General features: G+C 54.3%; 1 protein-coding gene across 2 annotated transcripts in view; it reads right to left on the bottom strand.

Annotated features, from left to right (window-relative positions):
* Positions 1-19,819, bottom strand: part of REXO1 (RNA exonuclease 1 homolog) — a 43,008-nt gene extending 23,189 nt beyond the window's left edge. The window contains exons 1-3 of one of the 2 annotated variants that reach the window (XM_064637384.1): positions 19,527-19,819; positions 3,432-5,206; positions 728-829 (exon numbers count right to left, since the gene is read on the bottom strand). In XM_064637384.1, coding sequence (XP_064493454.1) covers positions 728-829; positions 3,432-5,206; positions 19,527-19,707 — 2,058 coding nt within the window. In that variant the 5' untranslated portion in view covers positions 19,708-19,819. Of the gene's footprint in view, positions 1-727; positions 830-3,431; positions 5,207-12,905; positions 12,964-19,526 lie in introns of those variants that run through there. The other variant, XM_064637383.1, reaches the window with a different exon arrangement.
* Positions 19,820-21,414: the final 1,595 nt, after the last annotated feature.

Genomic DNA, 21,414 nt, shown 5'->3' with positions numbered 1-21,414 from the left:
AGGCAGAGAGGAAAGGAAGAACAATTAATTTGGACTACCCAGCTCAAATCAGTGTGTAAGTCTCCACTCTTATCCTGCTGGAACATAAAACTAATCTGTGCTCAGCACCTGGAGGGAAAAACATTAAACCCGCAGAGAAAACATGAATTAAAATCCCAGGGAGAAAGGAATGAAAAAATCAGAATGTCTTCCTTGCCTTTTTCTCTTTTTATTTTTTTTGTTTTGTTTTGTTTTGTTTTAATTCTTCTCCTCTGTATTTTTACAGTTGGGAAAGAAGAGGATCCAGATACTGCTGATACTCTTGGCTGATTCAGAACAGATGTCAGGCAATGGTTTTAAACACCTGACAAAATTCCTGCAGCTTTTAGCTCCACAAGACTCAGAAAAGCAGCATCAGGCACAGAGTGACCCTGTGTCCAGCTAATTTTTATCTAAGTCACTGAATGAACATCTCAACCTATCCCAAAGGGTTACAAACTGCAGAATCCATTCACTCTTCCACAGCTTACAAATTTTATTAGAGTTTTGCTGCCATTTTTAACAGATGCCTAAACATGGGGTTTATTTAGGGATTAGAAGGAGAGGAAATAAAACTAACACAGACTGATTCCAGCACAAACAGCTCACATGCCCCTGCCTGGCCCTGGGACTGAACCTTTTTGCAGGGTCAGGACAGAAAATCCTCACTTGAAAGAATCTAAACTTCTGCTTCTAAATGTGCACTTACATTTCCTTGTTTGACAAGATGAGAGATCCTTCTTTTCTGGCCAGGAAACAAGGTAGTTAAATTATCTTCTGCCTTTTCTTCATTGGCTTCCTCTTTGGATGGCTGGAAAAGAAAAGAACAAGCTCCCAAACCCGAGCAGACCTGAAGATCCCTCTCACCAGGGAGGTGTGAGAAGTCTCCTTTGGGGTTAACCTGGCAGGTGGCAGGTGAGAACATGTGCTCAGCTGCTGAACCTCTGCAAGAAACCTTGGTTTGACCCCAGGAGCCACCAAGAAAGCCAAGGAACAGCAGCAGGACAGCCCCCACTCCACGAGCTGTGCCCAGGGCAGGACTGACCCAACTCTGGACAGCCCTTACCTGCCACAGGGGACCTGAACCCCCCTCTCCTGCCAGCCACTCACACATCTCACCTCTGCTGGCATTCCTACAAAATCCAGGGGTGTTTGGGGTGTGTTTTTTTGAAGAACCTGGGATCTGACTCATTTCTGCCCCGGGCAGGTCCTCACAACCTGCTGGACACCAGAGCACGGTGCCCCCACTCCACCCGTAGGGAAAGGGTTCTCTGCAGGTCTATCCACAGCTGGAACGGCAGAAAGGGAGGTGACAAAGGTCCCACCTGCACCCCCAGAGCCCCAGGAGGAAGGAGCAGCCCCTCTCCAGCCACAGGTGCTCTGAGCTCACCCCTCAGAGCTGCTCCTGGACAGGGGGAACAGCTTCAAAACCCACTTGAATTCATTTATACACAACACACCTCACAAGCTTATTGTCAAAACTCCAGCTGCTCTCCAGGTCATCTCACTTGCAGTTTTCCAACACAACCCCTGGCAAAGCTCTGAGATGAGCCTGAGAACCCCTGGAATTCAGAGACAGAGCCCAAGGCTGGATTTGGGATGAGCTCAGACTGCACTTGGGATGAGCTTGTGTCCAGCAGCACAAGGACACTCAGGGTGAGCACTTCCCACTGAACTACCCGGCTCTCCAGGAACTCCAGAGTCTGTTAATTCACTTACATCCCTAATGGACTCTCTCACAAAACCATTCTTCCTGGTGGAAAAGCACCACACTGCCCTGTACCTGCAGAATCATGGAATCCTGGAACATCCTGAGTGGGAAGGGACCCCCGAGGATCATCCAGTCCAACTCCTGGCCCTGCCCAGGACACCCCAGCAATCCCACCCTGTGACTGAGAGTGTTCTTCCTGGGGGAAGAATCTTTCCCCGATATCCATCCCAACCCTCTCCTGACTCACTACTGAGACCAAACAACACAGGCTCCACCCACAAAATTATTCCATCTCAAAAACCAACTCCCCATGAGCAATCCCACCTGCCAGGGACCCCCTCACAGGCCCCCATCCCCCAGGTGAGGGTCCCTCCCTGGCAGGGTGTGTTCCTCCCTTCCCAGAGCAGTGAGAAATTCAATCCCAGTGCAGGGATGGAGAGGAGCAGGCCCTGCAAGGGAGCCACACATGGCTGCTGCCAGCTGAGCTCTGCCCCCCTGGACCACAATTAACTGTTTGCAGTGAGTGCCAGAGGCTGCTTTGTAGCCATTTACACTTAGGATCATGGAATTAAGGCTGGAAAAGATCTCTAAGATCACCAAGTCCAGCCACCAGCCCAGCCCCACCACTGTGGTCACCACTAACCCATGGCCCCAAGGGCCACATCCACAGGTTGTCTGAACACTTGCAGGGATGGTCACTCCACCACTGCCCTGGGCAGCCTCTTTCAATGCTTGACAACCCTTTCTGTGAAGAACTTTTCCCCAGTATCCAGCCTGAGCCTCCCCTGGCACAACTTAGGGTTGTTCCCTCTCCTCCTGTCCCTTGTTCCCTGGCAGCAGAGCCCGACCCCCCCCGCTCCCCCCTCCTGTCAGGGGGTTGCAGAGCCAGAAGGTCCCCCCTGAGCCTCCTTTTCTCCAGGCTGAGCCCCCCCAGCTCCCTCAGCTGCTCCTGCTGCTCCAGACCCTTCCCAGCTCTGTTCCCTTCCCTGGACATGCTCCAGCCTCTCAGTGTCTCTCTCACTGTGAGGGCTCCCTTTGGTTTTGATCTTCAAAAATGAGGGTCTTTCATCCTCCAGGGACCACCTCAGTCAAAGCCTTTTTATGTAAATACTCTTTTACCTCCTTACTCTGAATCCTCTTGTACCACTGGAAGAAACTTTACCCTCCACTTCTTGTTTGCACCACCCACAAGGTACCCAGAGACCCTCCTAAACTATGTGCAGTATGAATTAAAAATAGGAAATAGGAATCTGGGGAGTCCCCAAAGTGTCCAGTGACAAGTATATGGACTTACTTGCACCAATATACTGTCCAGGTGTTACCCCTGTGTTCCTTAAACTCTGATCCAAGAAGAAGGCATTGCCCACACTGGCAAATTCAGCTTTGAAAGGCCCAAAACTTGCTCTCTGAAGCCCTTTCTCCAGCCACCCGGGCCACCACTGTCCTCAGGCCAGGTGGAGACAGAAGGAACTGATAACCCTGACAGCTAAAGGATGTTCCCCACAAAAGGGAACTGGATCCTTACATTTCCCAGCAGGTAAATTCAGGTGCAAACTCTTCCAAGCACTCAGCCATGACAAGGATGAGATTCTTCCAACCCATGGAGTCTCTTCAGCTCCTTGAAATGAGCAGCAGCACTAAACCAAACCAGAACCCTTCCACCTCTGGAGGAGGAGAACCCACCAGCCCAGCCCAGCGTTACCTGCTTCCCCAGCCTTCCCTTGTCTTCGGTCTTCACATCCGTGGACTCGTTGAAAATCCTGAGGCACTCCTCCATGGGGTCCGACTCGAAGTCCACGTCCTTCTCCAGGATGGAATAGTCGATGTCCTCGGAGGTGGAGGACGATGACGAGGACCTGGACACCCTGGAGCGCTTCACCTTCCGGGCCCTCTCCCTGTTGCTCTCCGAGGCCGAGCCGGAGTCCCCCCCGTCCGAGTCCGAGCTCGGGGCGCGCAGGGAGGACGCCAAAGGCCGGCCCTCGGCCTCGTCCTCCCCGCTCTCGGCCCCAAACAGGTCCACGTGGCTCAGACTCCGCTGCTTCCGGCCCTTCTTGGCCTCCCCTCTTCCCGCAGGACTGACCTTTTCCTTCTTCCTCTCCGCTCCCGCACTCTTGGGCCCTTTCTCCTTGTTCTTCCGGCCCGAGGTTTCCCTCCCGTTTTTCACGTCCCCTGATTTGCTCTGGGGGTCCTTCCTGCTGCTCCCCCCTTTCTCTGTGCCCGAGCCCTTGCTCACACCCTCACTCTTGCTTTTTCCTGAGCTGCTGCTACTGGACTTGGACTTTTCCTTCTTGAGCCCATCCGCTCTTTCTGACTTCTGCTTTTCAGGTTTCTTTAAGTTCCCATCTGTTTTCACTTTGACACTTTTATCTTTGCAGTTTTTCTCTTCATTCTTGGTTTTCAGTTTTTCTTCTTTCTTGAGCACTTTGCCTTTTTCTGTACTTTTACTCTTCTCCTTCTTCCCGGCCTCACCTAGGCCTGGTGTCTTACTAAGGTCTGATTTCTTCTTTTTTGTTTTGTCTTTTGAGTCTTTGTTTTTATTTTCAGTCTCCTGGCTGTTCTTACCAGAGCACAGTTTCACCGCTTTTGTGTTCTTGTCTGGTAAGTTTTTGGCAAGGTTTTTCTGGGAGCTGGGAGGGTCCTCCCTGCCACGCTGGGCCGCTCCTTTGCTCTCCTGGCCTTTGCTATCCAGTTTGGTGCTCGGCTCTTTGCTGGAGAGCTCGTTTGACTCACTCTCAGAACCAGCTTTGGATGGTGAACTACCAGAAGCTGTTTTATATTCCACATCAGCCTCGTCCTCAGAGGAGGAGAACCTGGCAAACACCTCGTAGTCATCGGGGTCCTCACAGAGCTTCTTGGGTGAGGGAGAGTAGGATTCCTCATAATCAGCCACCCTCTCCCTTTTGGAGCCCTTGGGCTCCTTGGTCGTGGCTTTGCTCAAAAGCCTGGCTGAGTAATTGGAAAGGGGGTCGTATTCCAAGTCTGTGGAAGGCTTGGAGTCATCAATCACGTACTTGTTGTTGGTGACAGTGCTGCTGTATTTCTTACTCTGCACCACAGCCTTGGGAATATATTCCAGGGCGCTCCCTTTGGAGCGGGACGAGTCCAGGGTGTATTTACTCGACCGGCCAGCAGCAGTGAGAGGGGTGGGGTTGTAGTCTGAGTTATTGTTGAAGTTGTAGCTCCCTGGATTGTACTCCAAGGAGGCAAAGGAATCGTTCTGAGTCCCAGCAGCCGACACGGGTGAGTTTGAGAGGAGTGAGGAGCCCTCTGAGGCCCCAAACTCCTTCGTGGTTTCCAGCAGCTCCTCGTATTTCTTCTGCTCTCTCTCCACCTCATTTTTCACAGCCTCGATGGCCTTGTTGACCAGCTCCAGCTCCAGAATTCCGGGTGTCACGTCTGTGAGGTCAGCCAGGGTGCCATCCTCTGTCTCCAGCGAGGCCCTGGGAAGCTCTGGGTTGTAGGGGTCATATCCTCGCTCTGTAAAAAGAGGAATTAAACATCATTTACTGCCAGCAATTCAAGTAAAATTTTCCTTAGCGTAAAATCCAAAAGAGGTCTTTGTAAGGTCTGCTCTTATCAAAACCCAACCTTGCATGACAACCAAAAGCACCACAGAATAAATAAACATTGGATACCAAAAGCCACCAGTGATATGCTTGGGCCTAGACTAGACTAGACAGCACAAACTACCCCCAGGATTAAAGATCCATTAACAAAGTGCTTTTACTACTCATGGAAATCTGTATAAATTAAATATTCTTCAGGGCACCAAAGAATAATCACAGTATTAGGCCCAAGAGGAGCTGAGTGTGCACAGAATTATCTGCTTAATTCGACGGAGCAACCAAGGCGGAAAGAGGATTCCAGCAAGAAACCCTGGATCAGGTTCTCACTTCTCAGTGCCAATGCCCAGAGCCCACCAAAAGCCTCCAAGATTCCTCAAATCTCAAAGTTCTCACAGCAGCTGCAGGGAAACCAGCCTTATTTGGACTGGATTTGGAGCACTGTTGGTAAGGAAAAACCTCAACAGGCACAATTCAACCCCACAGAACAACCCCCAAACAGGAACACTGAACACCCAGAACCTGCCCCTCTTCTGGCACTTCCACACAAGTCCTGAGGGTGTGCTTTGCCACACTGCACAGCTCTACAGGAGAGGTTCTGGTGATGATCCACCCTGTGGAACCACGTGGGAATGCCAAAGGAACCTGCCCAAGGGACAACTTCCCGACTGGAAGGTCCATCCCAGCTCACCCTGTAACCTTCACCTTCCAAAGGACACAGGAGCAGTTGTCCCAACCAGAAATGCTCTGCCACCAGCCCAGACTCTCCTTCCCAACTCGTGGTGAAAAGGAGTGGGGCTGGATGAGCTTTAAGGTCCCTTCCAACCCAAACCATTCCATGATTTTTATAAAAACCACATTTAGCAAGCTGACAGAAGCTACAGGTACATTAACAGCTGCTTCTTGACTCTGAACTGTTTTCAATCCTTCTTTTATCAGAGTGCCTCTGGATGCCAATATCCCAGAGGAGCCTTTTGTTCTTTCCTACAAGGATAGCAGTAAAACTGCCTTTCCAACATGGATATGCAGAAGAACCAAACAATAGGCAGAGAGATAAAAGACAGAACATAAAAATCCTCTCAGGTTTTTAAGAGGGATGACAGAATTTCTTGTAAGTCAGAAAGTGTTAAAGGAGCCGTTTCTCCCTTTCCCACAAGACTGAGGGCTTTGAGGGGGTTGTTTCGGGTTTTTTGGGGGTGGGTTTGGGTTTTCCTGAGAGAGGATCCACACATGCACAGCTTCCTTGGGCAACAAGAACCTGTCCAGCAGTTGGTAGAACTGGCCCCTGAGGAAGCAGAGTAAGAGAGGTTAAAACAGAGGCAGTGGTTTCAGAAAATACTTTTTACCCCCTTGGGTTTGCCAAGTTTCTTTCCAAAGCAATTAGCTCCTGATTGAACAGGGACTCTGGGCAATCCCAGTGTGATGTCACCACCTTCATAGGGACTGTCAGAGCCCTGCTCAGAGCCAGGAACGGGGGGAAGGAGGAACAAGGGGGTGTTTCTACAACCAGTTCCCCTCCAGCTGCTGCAAAGAGCCTTAGTGATGACACAAAGAGCATTTCCAAACCCAGTTGTGCCCTTCCCCTTTCTGACACCCAGCACAGCTCACACGTGGGAGGAGAGGGAGGGAGGAGGTGGCAAACCAGAGCAGTGGACACTGGACAGGCTGATTCCAGAGCCCTGTCAGAAACCAGGGAGAAATGAGGGTAACAAGGAAAAACCACAAGCAAACCCAGAGGCAAAGAGCAGCAGCATCAAGGTGAGTGTAGGTCCAGGTTATCAGAATTATGAGGTATAAATACCAGCCTAAGGGCTGATAAGGAGCAGAGAGCCCTCCACACCCAACCCCTCATCTCTCACCACTCTGTGAAACATCAGCTCCATGGGGGCAGAGAAGACCAGCTGAGGAGTCAGCTATTACCCTCTGAACCAAGACTGAGACCTAAAATTGAGCACAGACATTTCAAGGGAACAGCTGAAAGCCTGGCAGTTTGTGTATGAGGTGCCCTGGAAGGACAGAACACAGAGTCTGCATCTAAAGCCTTGCCAAAATGAGACAGAAACAAACCCAAACTGCACAAAAGGCATCTTGCCCACGCAGAAAACCAAACTGTTTTACATGTCTCAGGATCAGGTAAAGCAGAAGACAACCCAAGCACAGACCTGGTGTCTGAGCCTCTGCTGCTCATCTGCAGGACAAAACTAATGGCCCGTTTTGTGTCGAGGAGATGAAAACACCCATTAGGAGCTCGGGACACGCAGCAGCTTTGAGATGGGCCAGCAAAGAGCTCTTGTGGAGGAGTGGAGGAGGCCTGATGGATCCCCCAGCACTGATCAAAGGCTGCCTGGCCATGAAAGACTCTCTAAGTGGCTCCACGAAGCTCATCAGCACCGGCACCTCCGGCCATGGTGCATTTGCAGATAATGCAGGAGGGGGAGTTATTTATATAGACACAGAAACAGAGAGAGCCATCAAGCCTCCAAAGTCAGAGAAATCAACCTGCTATCTCAAATCAGACCTGCCTAATTACACTCCCAGGAACCCAGGAGAGGGAAGGATCTCTCAGTGCCCAAGCCCAGACCCACCCACACACCCCCTTTGTACCACTGGGATCCCAGACTCAAAGGAGTCTGTTCACCTTTTGCTTTTATTCCTCTTCATTTCACTGATCTGGACACTCAGGATGTAAAGGGAGATTAAGTACAGGATGAACTGCACCGGGTTTGCTGCTGTGATGGGTGAGATGTCTGCAGTTCCTGCTGGAGCCAAAGGAGGGAGAGGCACCATATATTGAAATAATGCTTTCTGGAGGGATGTTTTACATGACAGTGTGCCAGGGGGGTTGGGATGGATCTCAGGGAAAGGTTCTTCCCCCACAGGGTGCTGGGGCACTGCCCAGGCTCCCCAGGGCAGTGGGCACGGCCCCAAGGCTGCCAGAGCTCCAGGAGGGTTTGGACAACGCTCTGAGGGACAGGGTGGGATTGTTGGGGTGTCTGTGCAGGGCAGGGGTTGGACTGGATGGTCCTTGTGGGTCCCTCCCAGCTCAGGAGATTCTGTGGGATTCTGTAAAAGAGAGTCCACACTGTCCTTTGGGAATCACAAGATAATGAGGCCTGAGATGGCAGCTCCTGACAGGACTGTGAGAACTGCCACCAGGGCACTCCTCAAGGTACAAACTATTTTAATAAATTAACGCACTTCAGACATACAAAATAACCCTCCTAAGATGCACAGAGGTGAAGTTACCACCACCACTGCACAAAACAAGCCATTACTAATTTCCACAGGACCTGAGTGAAGGTTTTCTCTAACCCAGCACTACTCCAGAGCACATCAAACAGCTGTGCCCCAATCAGCCCCTTCAGCACAGAGAATGTGGAGTGCAAAACAAGGTTCTGCCAAAAACATAGGGCTGGCTGCACTTTTTCCTGGTTACTGCTGTGTTGGTTGTGGGACACAAGGCCTCAGTTCTGAGGTGGAGCTGGTTATTACAGAGCTTCTCTAATCCAGCAGCTCCTCCCTGGTCCTCCTAGTTTGGGCAACAGGCACGGGCAGTAAACAAAGCTGACATCAGAGAAGAATGGGAGGACAAGGTCAGCAGTGTGATGGTAAAACTTACTCTACAGTGAATCATTCTGGGGAAAAAGATGTCTCTTTTTTTTTTTCCTCCAGCACCCACCACAACACATACCTGAGATGCTTTAAATACAGAAAAGCCACTGACCCTGCTGGTCAGTGCAAACCTGCAGGGGCAGAATGTGGGACACAGAATCATGGAATGCTTTGGGTTGGAAGGGACCTTAAAGCCCATCTCATTCCACCCTCTGCCGTGGGCAGGGACACCTTCCACCAGCCCAGGGTGCTCCAAGCTCTGTCCAACCTGGCCTTGGACACTCCCAGGGATGGAGCAGCCACAGCTGCTCTGGGCAACTGAGTGACAACCAACTACCTCCCTGCCAGACCCGACAGAGCTGCTGCTGCCAGGCAAAAAGGTGGCAAAAATTAGACACTTGCAAATTTACAGCAATTAGGAATTCAAAACAAAAGGCTTTGCTGGTCAAGCTGCAGAGGGACCAGCACAGGCCAAAAGACAGCAAACATTTCTTGACAATATTTTATGATGAGAAGGACATGGAGGGGCTGGAGCGTGTCCAGGGAAGGGAACGGAGCTGGGGAAGGGGCTGGAGCAGCAGGAGCAGCTGAGGGAGCTGGGGGGGCTCAGCCTGGAGAAAAGGAGGCTCAGGGGGAACCTTCTGGCTCTGCAACCCCCTGACAGGAGGGGGGAGCTGGGGGGGGTCGGGCTCTGCTCCCAGGGAACAAGGGACAGGAGGAGAGGGAACAGCCCCAAGCTGTGCCAGGGGAGGTGTAGGTTGGATATTGGGGAAAATGTTTTCACAGAAAGGGTTGTAAAGCACTGGCACAGCTGCCCAGGGCAGTGGTGGAGTGACCATCCCTGGGAGTGTTCAAAAAACACGTGGGGGTGGCCCTGGGGGACAGGGGGCAGTGGTGGCTGTGGTGGTGGTGCTGGTTCACTGCTGGACTTGGTGACCTCAAGGGTCTTTTCCAGCCTCAAAGATTCCGTGATTCTGTGATTTTCAAGCCCTGCCACTGCCAAAGTCACCCATTTCCCTGGATCACCTGCAGCTGGCAACAAAAGCTGCATTCATAGGGAGGTGGGGAAGGTAAAAGCTGTTTGGAGACTCTTTAGAGAGGTGGGGAAAAAAAAGGCATTTTTATTTCACGTCATCAGAAGAGCTTTGTTGGTTTAACAGCTCCCTGTGTTTACTGTGCCAGCACTCAGCAAATGGACAACCTCTGCAACTACACAAAAATTAGCACCACTGGAAAAGCATTTTATGCTTTTCATTTAATGCTTCACAGAAGAGACAGTGGTTCCTCCAGAACAAAACATTTCAGAAAGGCTTTACCAGCAGGCTGAGTTCTGTTCCTCTTCAGAACTAAAGAGTGCAAAAGAACTGGCAGCTCTTGGCACAAAGCTCATTTGCCAGTACCCAAAGCAAATTTCCAACAATTAATTTAACAATAATATGCAACCACTTGGAAATAATTAATGCTGAGATTTAAAATAGTACATTTCAAGTAATTGTCCAGAGGAAATGGGTTAGGAGGGCAGGGAAGGGGAGCTAAGAGAAATGTTTCTTCAACTTTAAATATAACCTTTAGTCCTAAGAATTTGTTTTGCCCCTTCTTTCTCTTTTTAAGTAGTAAATTTAATTCTTAAAATTAAATGTTACAAGCAGAGATAGCCCTGTGCTGATCAAGAGACATCAGGAAGCAAGGTTTGAACCCCACTCCTCGGATTTGTTACTCCAAGGGGGGTGTTTTAATGCCACAGCATCAAAGTACATCATGAACCTCTACAGTCATTTCTTTAGTGGAAAAAGGGACTCAAATGTGAGAAAAGAAAGGCTGAAAAAAGCTGCACAGTCATCTCTCACAGGGTATTTTTAACCCTGCTCTCGGGCAGGGTTGGTTTCTCCAGGTGCTGGTGCTGCCAACGGTGCCACCTGAGCCCGTGGGCTGAGCAGGGGCTTCCCAGAGGAACCAGCACGGGGAGGGGGGGTCCCACCAAGGGACAGGAGCAGCCAGACATCCCCCTGTACCATGCACAGGCTGTTTGCTCAGCTCAGCCATCCCAGCCTCCTGCCGGGGGGAATCATGGAATGACGGAATGGTTTGGGTTGGAAGGGACCTTAAAGCTCATCCAGTGCCACCCCCTGCCATGGGCAGGGACACCTTCCACCAGCCCAGGTGGCTCCAAGCCCTGTCCAACCTGGCCTTGGACACTCCCAGGGATGGGGCAGCCACAGCTGCTCTGGGCAACCTGTGCCAGGGCCTCCCCACCCTCCCAGGGAACAATTCCTTCCCAATATCCCATCTATCCCTGCCCTCTGGCACTTGGAAGCCATTCCCCCTTGTTCTGACGCTCCAGACCCTTGTCCCAAGTCCCTCTCCAGCTCTCCTGAGACACAGACCTGCCTGCCTGGGTTCATTCCAGCAGGGAACAGCTCCAGCTGGGTGTGTCCTTCCCAAGCAACTCCACGGGAAACCCCTTCAGCAGGTGAATGTCAGGGCACATCCCACAGGGCAGCTCAGGCACCAACACACCAGGACACAGCACACACCTCCCCATTCTATTCAAGAAAACACAACTTTGGGCAATTTTGCCTCTGGCACTGCCAGACAAACATCTAAAAGGTCCTCAAGCCACTGAACGTGGCAGCTTCACCCTGTGCATGGCCTCAGAGACATCCTGGAGGGCAGCTGGGACTGTCACTGCCTCCCACAGCCCCACCAGGGACATCCAAGGATGGAAAAGCCACCACAGGACAGTCTGGCCCACCCCAAACCATCATCCCCATCCCTCCACCACCAGCACTGACAGTCCCACCCGCTCCGGTGGAAACAGCGGCCGGCAAAGAACGTGGAGGCCTGTGACAAATGGAATGTTGTCCTCAAGGGAATCACTCCACTGGCACACTTCTCCCACAGCTTAGCAAAGAACTGGGAACCAGAACTGGTGCCTCTGCCAGAGAGCAAAGGCTGGCACCCCAAATCCACCCCGACCCCGTGGCTGGTCACACACAGGCATCTCACTGAAAATCCATGAGACATTCATCTGGATATTCAATGTTTGGATTCTTTGGAGATCTTTCCATTCCCCCTCTCATCCCAGCTTTAAAGTTATTCCTCAAAATACAAAAAAAGTTGATATTGTTGGGGAAAAAAAAAAAAAAAAGAAATTGAGAGACTTGCTTTTTCTGTTTCTGAGAAAAAGACGTGGAAACACTTCCACATTCCCTGTGTAACTGCTGGATAAAACTAAGGATCTGCTCCAAAATCTGATTAGCAGAGCATTAGCAGAGCAAATCTTTAAAAAGAAGGAGGGAAAAAAAGAAATATTTAAGTATTTCAAGTTATCTGGTGTCTTCTCTCTATTCAACTCCACCTTGAAAACTTACTTTGACCAGCACAGTCAAAAGCAGCTACACCCACCAGTGCTTTAATTTTCCAGCCTTTCTCTGGTGTGCTCAAGATAAGTTATCTGCTTAACACCTGTCTTGTTTCTTTAGCTATTTCAGGGGAAAAAAAACCTAAAGAACAACTATTTCAATACAGTCACAACTGGACACCTTGAAATACAAAGTCAAAAGTTAAAGAAAAGCACCTTTCAAGCTGTATTACATTTAAAAAAAAAAAACACTTCAGCTGTGCTTTATGAAGGGTTAAAAGGAAAACTTAAGCTGGTTTTGAAACCTGTCTGGCTTTGCACAACTCAAAAGCCGGAATTAAAACTTTGCAGTTCCTTTAGGACCGGGACACCTGCAGCTGCACAGCGATGCCAACACCCTCAGCACGATCCCCTCTGCAATTCCCCGAGATCCGCAGGGAAATGGAAACCCTCGTGCAACCAAACCCCCCCAGGCGAGCCGAGCTGTCGGCACAGTCCATCTCTCCAGAGGCAGCAGCCCGAGGACCCCGGGCCGTGCAATGAATGCACCACGTGAAAGCCTCCCGGGAGAAGCAGCTCCCCTGCAGCCGCGCCCCCCGAAACGCGAGCTCCCTGGGCCAAAAACGCCGAGAAGAGTTACCTGAGCTCCCCGGGGTCAACAAACACTGCAGGTATTTGTTCATGCCGGCCCTGCCCGGTGCTGCCGAGACACCCCGGCCAGGGCTGGAGGCTCCCCACGCCGCCCGAGCGCTGACACTGCACCTCGTGGGGAGAGACTGGGGCAGGACCCGCCGGCCGAGTCCCGCCTTCGCCCTCCCTCCCTGCCGGCCCGCTCGGGCTCTGAGCGTCCGCGGGGGCTTTCTGACCGGGTTCCTGTTCCCCAGAGCTGCTCCCATCACCCGGGGCAGTCCCTGACCTGCCCTCCCCGCTCCCCGGCCGCACACGTGGCTTTGGGCTCGGGGTGGCCCCACGAGTGGTTCCCCGACATCCATCCCCCCATCCCGACACCCCCGGCACCCCCAACACCCCGGGCAGTGCCAGCAGGGCAGGGGGCTGCGGGGCAGGGGGCTGCAGGGCAGGGACACGGCCTGGCCGTGCCTGTCAGCGCCTGCCCAAAGCCCGCCCTGGCGCCGCCAGCCTCGCCCAGCGCCGGAACGTGGGCTGGGAAACCCTGGATTAGGGAATCGTGCTTCCCATCAGCACAGCGTGGCTGGGCTTGGCTGGAGATTAAAAAAAAAAACAGAGGAAGTGTTCAAAGGATATTCCACAGTGGAGAGAGATCCTGTGGGAGTGGACCAAGGGCTCCTGTGGGAGCACGGGCACAACTCCCCAGCACGGGCACAACTCTGGTGCCCCAGCATCGGGCAGGGGCTGCACCTCCAGCCTCCAAACCCTGCTGGTTTGAGGGACATTTGCTCCCACCTCCTGCTTTTCAACTGGAGCAAGGAAGTGCCACGTGGGGAGACTCTGACCTGGGGCTCAACCTCCCACAGCCACAGAAAGAGCAAAAACCCAAGTGTCCTGTCAGCCCAGCCCAAAATCCTGGCACATCACCCAGCTGCCCCTGCCCACCCACAGGGATCTGCTGGGACACTTCAGTGACCACAAATCCCAAACTGCTGGGGAGCCACGGCGTGAAAAGACACGTCCTGACCTTACCACCAATTGGTTTTTCAGTCTTCATTTCAAAACTTCAGTTAAAAATGAAATGCACTGGTGACACTTTGGTAATTACTGTCCTAAACACAAAGGTGGGGGGAAAAAGCAGAATTAATGCCCCCAAGCAGAGTTCATGGGGTGGAGGACCCAACACTAAACCCCCTCTTTCCTCTCTCAGGGGTGACACTGAAGACAGTTCATGCATTTCCATTTCTCCTCAGTGTCCCTGTAGCAAATACAGTAATAGAAGCTCTTTCCTGAGCTGATCTTGCACAACATCAACTACAGGGAGGAAAACGCATCTGGAAAGACCCTTTTGGTCATCCCTTCTACATGTAGAATGGAGCTGCACTGCACATGGCAGTCAGAGAAGGGCAATCCCAGACTGAGCTGAGGCTGCTCCCACCAAACCCAGCAGAGCCCTCAGGAAAGTGCTGGGTGAGGAACCCGACAATGGCCCTGATCCCACAGACACATGGGCCAGGGGGGATTACAGCTGGGGTTTAACATTTAAAGAGCCTCTTTAGTTTTCACCAAGCACCACAGAATCCTGAGCTGGAAGGGACCCACAAGGACCATCCAGTCCAACCCCTGCCTTGCACAGACACCCCAACAATCCCACCCTGTCCCTCAGAGCGTTGTCCAAACGCTCCTGGAGCTCTGGTAGCCTTGGGGCCGTGCCCACTGCCCTGGGGAGCCTGGGCAGTGCCCCAGCACCCTCTGGGGGATCCTCACACTCCCAGCCATCCCAGGGCACTGCTCTCTGGCAGCAGGGAGAGCTGAAGTGCCTCCCCTGAACCACAGACAGGATCCACAGTTCCACCTGGGGGGATAAACCCAAGGATTTCTCCACACTTCCCCCCAGCCCAGCAGCTGCAGCAGCTCAGGCTGGAAAGCTCCCAGAGCTGCACAGCTCTGTCCCTGCTCCACACAAACCCAGCCACACACCTTCCAACCACAGCAGCCAACCTGCAGAGCCTTGTCCGGCCAAACAGAAAATCCACACAGCAACAAAAACACTCCCCGAGCTTTGCACCACGGCAGGAAACTGCTGGGCAGCTCAGGAACCAGAGCAGAGCAGAGCACTGCAGGAGGGCTGGAAGCCTGGCTCTTCCCAGCTCCCAGGAACACGAGGATCGGGACCCAGGGAAGGGCTGGAGCTGTGCCAGGGGGGTTGGGATGGATCTCAGGGAAAGGTTCTTCCCCCACAGGGTGCTGGGGCACTGCCCAGGCTCCCCAGGGCAGTGGGCACGGCCCCAAGGCTGCCAGAGCTCCAGGAGCGTTTGGACAACGCTCTGAGGGACAGGGGGGGATTGTTGGGGTGTCTGTGCAGGGACAGGGGTTGGACTGGATGATCCCTGTGGGTCCCTTCCAGCTCTGGACATTCCAGGATTCCAGGATCAGAGCAGGCAAAAGAACTCAGAGCTCTAGATCAGGACAAAAGTTTCTGCTCTGGGTTCAGACACATCCACCCCAAACACCTTCCTGACAGCCCTGAAACCCAGCAAACCAAAGAGCTGCTTTCCTTAAGATATATATGAAGAGCTGTATTATGCCTCTTTTATGTCTTTCAGCACACTCAGGACCCAGACTTTAAAGAGAGACCTATTTTTCCCCTCTACAGCTCTTGAAAAGACGCTTTTAGGACTGAAGGCAGTTCTTCCCTCCTCCTTACACCGCTCGCTTTCAAAGCACTTCACACACATTCAATAATCTTTTCATCCTGCTCTGAAGCAGGTGGGTTTTAGTCGTCTCACAGATGGAAAAAGCACTTCAGCCAAGTCAGGATTAGAATTTGCAACCTCCAGGTTCCCAGCCCTGCACAGAAAATTCCCCACCAGCACAAGCTCCAGCCCCTTCCTCAGTGCTCAGCCAGCCTGGGATCTCCACGAGCCTCCAGGGAGCCACATTCTGTGACCACACAGGCAGTAAAACATGGGAAGAGACTTCCCATGCCAAGTATCCCACATTTCAGACCCCAGTTCACACGTGCCCTACAGACCAGACACATCTCAACAGCTCCCTCCTCACTCCACACCTTTGTCCTGACTGAGCTGCCCTCAGAAAGGAAGGAAAGGGAATGTCTGACACATCCAGAGGGCAGCAGACGGGGAAAACTCAGTCCTCCTGCTCCTGAATGGGCCTGGAGGCCTCTTCTCCCAGTGCCTGGGAGCACACAAGCACTGTATGAAAAATATGGATCACCTATCAGGAACACCTGAACTCTTCATGCCTTGGGAAGTCTGGAATGGTGAGGGTGGGACAAAAGAAAGGGGGAACGGTGCCACATCCCCCTAATTCCTCTTTTCACATCCTCTCTGCTCCATCTGGCCCGTGCCCACAGCCTCCTCCCTCCACAACCTGCCAAGGCCAGCTCCACTCTCACTTTTCAAAAGCTCCTTTCAACCCTCCAAAGCTGTACCAGGAGTTTTGGGGTTCCTGCCAGTCCTCCAGTGATCCTCACACATCAAAGCCAGCCCCAGCCTGGAATCAATATGCTTAGCAGGCTGCTCCCTTAGATGTTATCCTTTTTTTTTCTAGCCACTATCCCAGAAAACACAGATCTGAGCTGCAGCTCTTGGTGCAGAGACCCACCTGCTTTGGCAAAAAAATGATGCTTTTAAAGCTTATTTATTGAGTGCTGTGATTAAATGGGTCAAACCTGCCCAAGTGCTACTTCAAAACCAGACAGGCAGTTCCCCTGGCAGGGAGCAAGTCCTGCTGGATGGGGAACCTGCTCCCAGAAGATGGTTGCCTGGTTCTGGCTGGACTACTACACCCTCTAGTGTAAATCCTACAGATCCTGCCAGGCACCAGGAGCTTCAGGCAGGCAGGGAAATGACAGGAGCACTTCAACCTGACTCCTGCTGGGGAAGCTGAGCCAAGCACTGCCTACAGAGCAACTGCCAAGGGGTGTCTTCTGCTCCTACAGAAATCAGGAACCTTCCATGACCCACTGGAGTCCACTCTAAAATCCAGGGATTGCAGCAGGTCCATTGCTCATCTCCCATTTCTCAACTGAAATCACGGAATTCTGGAATGGTTTGGGTTGGAAAGGACCTTAAAGAGATCTCATCACACCCCCTGCCATGGGCAGGGACACTTCCCACTAGCCCAGGGTGCTCCAAGCCCCATCCAACCTGGCTTTGGACACTTCCAGGGATCCAGGGGCAGCCACAGCTTCTCTGGGAAACCTGGGACAGGCCCTCACCATCCTCAACAATTCCTTCCCAATATCCCATCTATCCCTGCCCTCTGGCACTGGGAAGCCATTGCCCCTTGTCCTGTCCCTCCATCCCTTGTCCCCAGTCCCTCTCCAGCTCTCCTGGAGCCCCTTCAGGCCCTGCAAGGGGCTCTCAGCTCTCCCTGGAGCCTTCTCTTCTCCAGGTGAACTCCCCCAGCTCTCCCAGCCTGGCTCCAGAGCAGAGGGGCTCCAGCCCTTGGAGCATCTCTGTGGCCTCCTCTGGACTCTCTCCAGCAGCTCCACGTCCCTGTGCTGTTGCTCCCCAGGGCTGAAGGCAGCTCTGCAGGGGGGAGTCAACACAGAACCAACATTAAAAAATGGCTGGAGCCCAACCCTGAGCTGAGACAGAAGGGACAGATCCCTGTTCCAACAGCCGTGCCGTGCACGAGGTGCCAAGGCTTTGGGAAGAGGCAGGAACAGGCTGAGTGGAGCGAGGCAGGGGCTGGGATCCTTGGGATCCTGCTCCTTTCACAAGTGGCAGAAACCAGGCCCAGCTTTTGTCTGTCACAAGCCAGAGCTGCTCCAAGAGCTGCAGCAGAGTGGATGAGGTTGGATATCAGGAAAAATTTCTAATTGGAAAAGGTTGATAAGCACTGGCAGAGGCTGCCCAGGGCAGGGGTGGAGTCACCATCCCTCGGAGTGTTCAAAGGCCGTGTGGATGTGGCACTTCAGGGCGTGGGTTAGTGGTGACCGTGGTGGAGGTGCTGCACTGACAGCTGCACTGGATCTTGGAGGTCTCTTCCAACCCTTAGGATTCCAAGGAAACCACCCTCACTCCCCAACACTCAGGCTGCTTCTCCTGGCTCTGACATAACCAGGCCAGGCCTAGCAAGACACTGGGGGGATTTTTCTTGCCCTCCACACTCAGCTCTTACCCCAACACTTCCAGGAGCCACACACACTTTCCAGGGGCACCAAGAGGTTTCACTGAAAACCCGTTTTCACTTCCCCATCTCCACACCCAAACCCAGCCCCAGCTGTTCCCAAGCACCCAGCACAGACTAAAAAATGAGCCATTCTGGTTCCAAAGCTGACACTCCACAGATATTTAAAGACACACAGGAATAGCACACTGCAAGATAATTATGATATCATCTAAAGGACCATCCTAAAGGCTTCCAGGGAGCTTTTGAAATTCAAAAGAACACTGAAATAGGCAAAACCCTTTGTCTTTCTGATGTGTTACCTGCCTGCAACAGCACTTTTATGCTTCTTTTATTTTAAACTAAACTAGTGGTGGTGCTGAGTTGATCTGGTAACCAGGAGACACAGAAAATTAATCCTTTTCCAAACTTGTGAGCAACCCAAAGAGTTGAGCAAGCACCCAAAAACCCACAAGTTGGGCTTCATTTTGGCAGTTTCTGCTTCAGGTTTTAGAGAAAACCGACAGAAATAACAAAGCTTTAACAAAAAAGAAGGCCAGCAGGGATCTTCTGGGGAGAAGAAAGCAGGTTTTTCCCTCCGAATAAATCAGCAGAGCAGCAAATAATGCATGTAAGGAGAATGACAAGAGCTGCTGGGAGAAGGCAGAACAATAACTCACTATTGATCCTTGTGAGGCCCTTCCAACCCAGGACAGTCTGTGATTCCCTGATTCACTGGGGGGGTTGTGCCAAGCTGCCTTTGGGGAGCCTGGCAGTGCCCCGTGCCTCCCCCAAACCCCTCAGAGCAGGGTCTGGCTCAGCACAGCCCCCCAGGACAGCCCAGCACGGGACCTCCTCCCTGCACCGGTCACGGGCACCTCCAGCTCCTCCTGCAGGGATCTAACGGGAGCTGGAGCTGTCAGCACGTTTGGAATTCGGCCCTGACACCTCAGCGCCGAGCGCCCGGAGCGACAGAGAACGGGCTGAGGGCAGCGCGGAGCTCCCGCAGCTCCCGCAGCCGCGCCAGGGACACGCGGGCTCGTCCCAGGCCCCGGGACACCCTGGAAAGCTGCTCCATACCGCCCTTTGTGCCACGGGAATAGTGGGAGAGACGCCCACGGGGCTGGAAAGCTCCTCTAGCCCTTCCTTGGAGGGAACAGGAGGGGACAGCGCAGGGCTGAGCACACGCGGGGGGCCCATCTGCCCCGCCGGGTGATGCCCCCAGAGCCCACCGGGCTGCGGGGAAACACCCGGTCCCGGGGGCACCGGGGGCGTTCAGGGGAGGGGGAGGCGGATCCAGGCCCTGGTGGGTGGCAGGAGAGAGGAGGAGAGCCGGCACGGGCCTGCCCTTGCAGGGGGAGAACAGCGGGGACCGGGCTGGGGCTGGGGGGGCCGGACCGGGCTGGGGGGCGAGGGGGAAACCGGGAAGGGGCGGCAGGACCCGGGAGAGCCACAGCTCGAGGAAGGGCAGGACGGGGCCGGGGGAAGGGGGTACCTGCGCCGTGTCCGAGCGGGATCCCCGCGCCGGGGTCTCCGAAGGGCCCGTGGGGCGCGGGGGGCACCGGGGGGTGCCGAAAGTGGCAGTAGGGCCTGCGGCACCCCCCGCCCGACCCCGGCCCGCCGGCGCTGAGGAACGGGCAGTCGATGCCGCGGAAGTAGCCGGTGGACCTGAGCATGCCGCCGGCGGGGCGCGGGGGCCGGGCGGGGCCGGGCGGGCGGAGGGGCCGCGGGCGGGCCCGGGACGCGCTCCCGCCTCACACGGCCGGGACCGGCCCCGCCGCCATCTTGGGAGCGCCGGAGCCGCGCCGAGGACCCCGCGACGCCACTGCCCGCACAGGGCTGCCCGCGGCGCGCCTGAGCCGGACCGGCACCGGGCCCGGAGCGGCCCGAGCGGGAAGGGACCCACAGGGATCATCCAGTCCAACCCTGTCCCTGCACAGACACCCCAACAATCCCACCCTGTCCCTCAGAGCGTTGTCCAAACCCTCCTGGAGCTCTGGCAGCCTTGGGGCCGTGCCCACTGCCCTGGGGAGCCTGGGCAGTGCCCCAGCACCCTGTGGGGGAAGAACCTTTCCCTGAGATCCATCCCAACCCCTCTGGCACAGCTCCAGCCCTTCCCTGGGTCCCGATCCTCGTGTTCCTGGGAGCTGGGAAGAGCCAGGCTTTCAGCCCTCCCGCAGTGCTCTGCTCTGCTCTGGTTCCTGAGCTGCCCAGCAGTTTCCTGCCGTGGTGCAAAGCTCGGGGAGTGTTTTTGTTGCTGTGTGGATTTTCTGTTTGGCCGGACAAGGCTCTGCAGGTTGGCTGTTGTGGTTGGAAGGTGTGTGGCTGGGTTTGTGTGGTGCAGGGACAGAGCTGTGCAGCTCTGGGAGCTTTCCAGCCTGAGCTGCTGCAGCTGCTGGGCTGGGGGGAAGTGTGGAGAAATCCTTGGGTTTATCCTCCCAGGCGGAACTGTGGATCCTGTCTGTGGTTCAGGGGAGGCACTTCAGCTCTCCCTGCTGCCAGAGAGCAGTGCCCTGGGATGGCTGGGAGTGTGAGGATCCCCCAGAGGGTGCTGGGGCACTGCCCAGGCTCCCCAGGGCAGTGGGCACGGCCCCAAGGCTGCCAGAGCTCCAGGAGCGTTTGGACAACGCTCTGAGGGACAGGGTGGGATTGTTGGGGTGTCTGTGCAGGGCCAGGAGTTGGACTGGATGATCCCTGTGGGTCCCTCCCAGCTCAGGAGATTCTGTGGTTCTCTAATCCAAGCTCAGCCAGGTTTGGCACGTCCCTGGCCCCGCTGCCCCGGGCTGAGGAGCCCAGGCCGACACAGGGGATGGCAGCAGAGCCCCGTCCTGCTCCGAGCACCCCCGGAGCACCCCCAGGGCCCCCCGGCTGCAGGCAGGGGGACATCCTGGGCTCCTTGTTCTGTGGCCCTCCGGCTCAGCACTGCCCAGCAGGGACCACCACAGACCGCTGGCCCAGCAGGGACCACCACCCAGCAGGGACCACCACCCAGCAGGGACCACCACCCAGCACGGACCACAGCCTGAGCTCTGCCGTGGGCCACCCCCCTCAGCATGGACCAACAGGAACCAACCCCCTCAGCATGGACCAGCATGGACCAACAGGAACCAACCCCCTCAGCATGGACCAGCATGGACCAACACAAACCAACCCCCTCAGCATGGACCAGCATGGACCAACACAAACCACAGCCCTAGCATGTCCCAGTATCCACAGCATGGACCATCACTGCCCCCAGAGTGGACCACCATGGCCCACCACCCCACACCACCCCACACCTGGCCCGCTGCCCCAGCACAGCCCCTCGGCCTCCAGGACAGCAGCAGGACACAGGACAGGTTTGGGCAGGTGGCCCTGAGCCCAAATAACGCCCCTGAGGCCAC

This window comes from Pseudopipra pipra, chromosome 27 (genome assembly GCF_036250125.1).
Source record: "Pseudopipra pipra isolate bDixPip1 chromosome 27, bDixPip1.hap1, whole genome shotgun sequence".
NCBI classification, from domain to species: Eukaryota; Metazoa; Chordata; class Aves; order Passeriformes; family Pipridae; genus Pseudopipra; species Pseudopipra pipra.
Note: the sequence above shows the minus strand (reverse complement) of the source record. Positions and strands in the feature narration are given on the sequence as shown.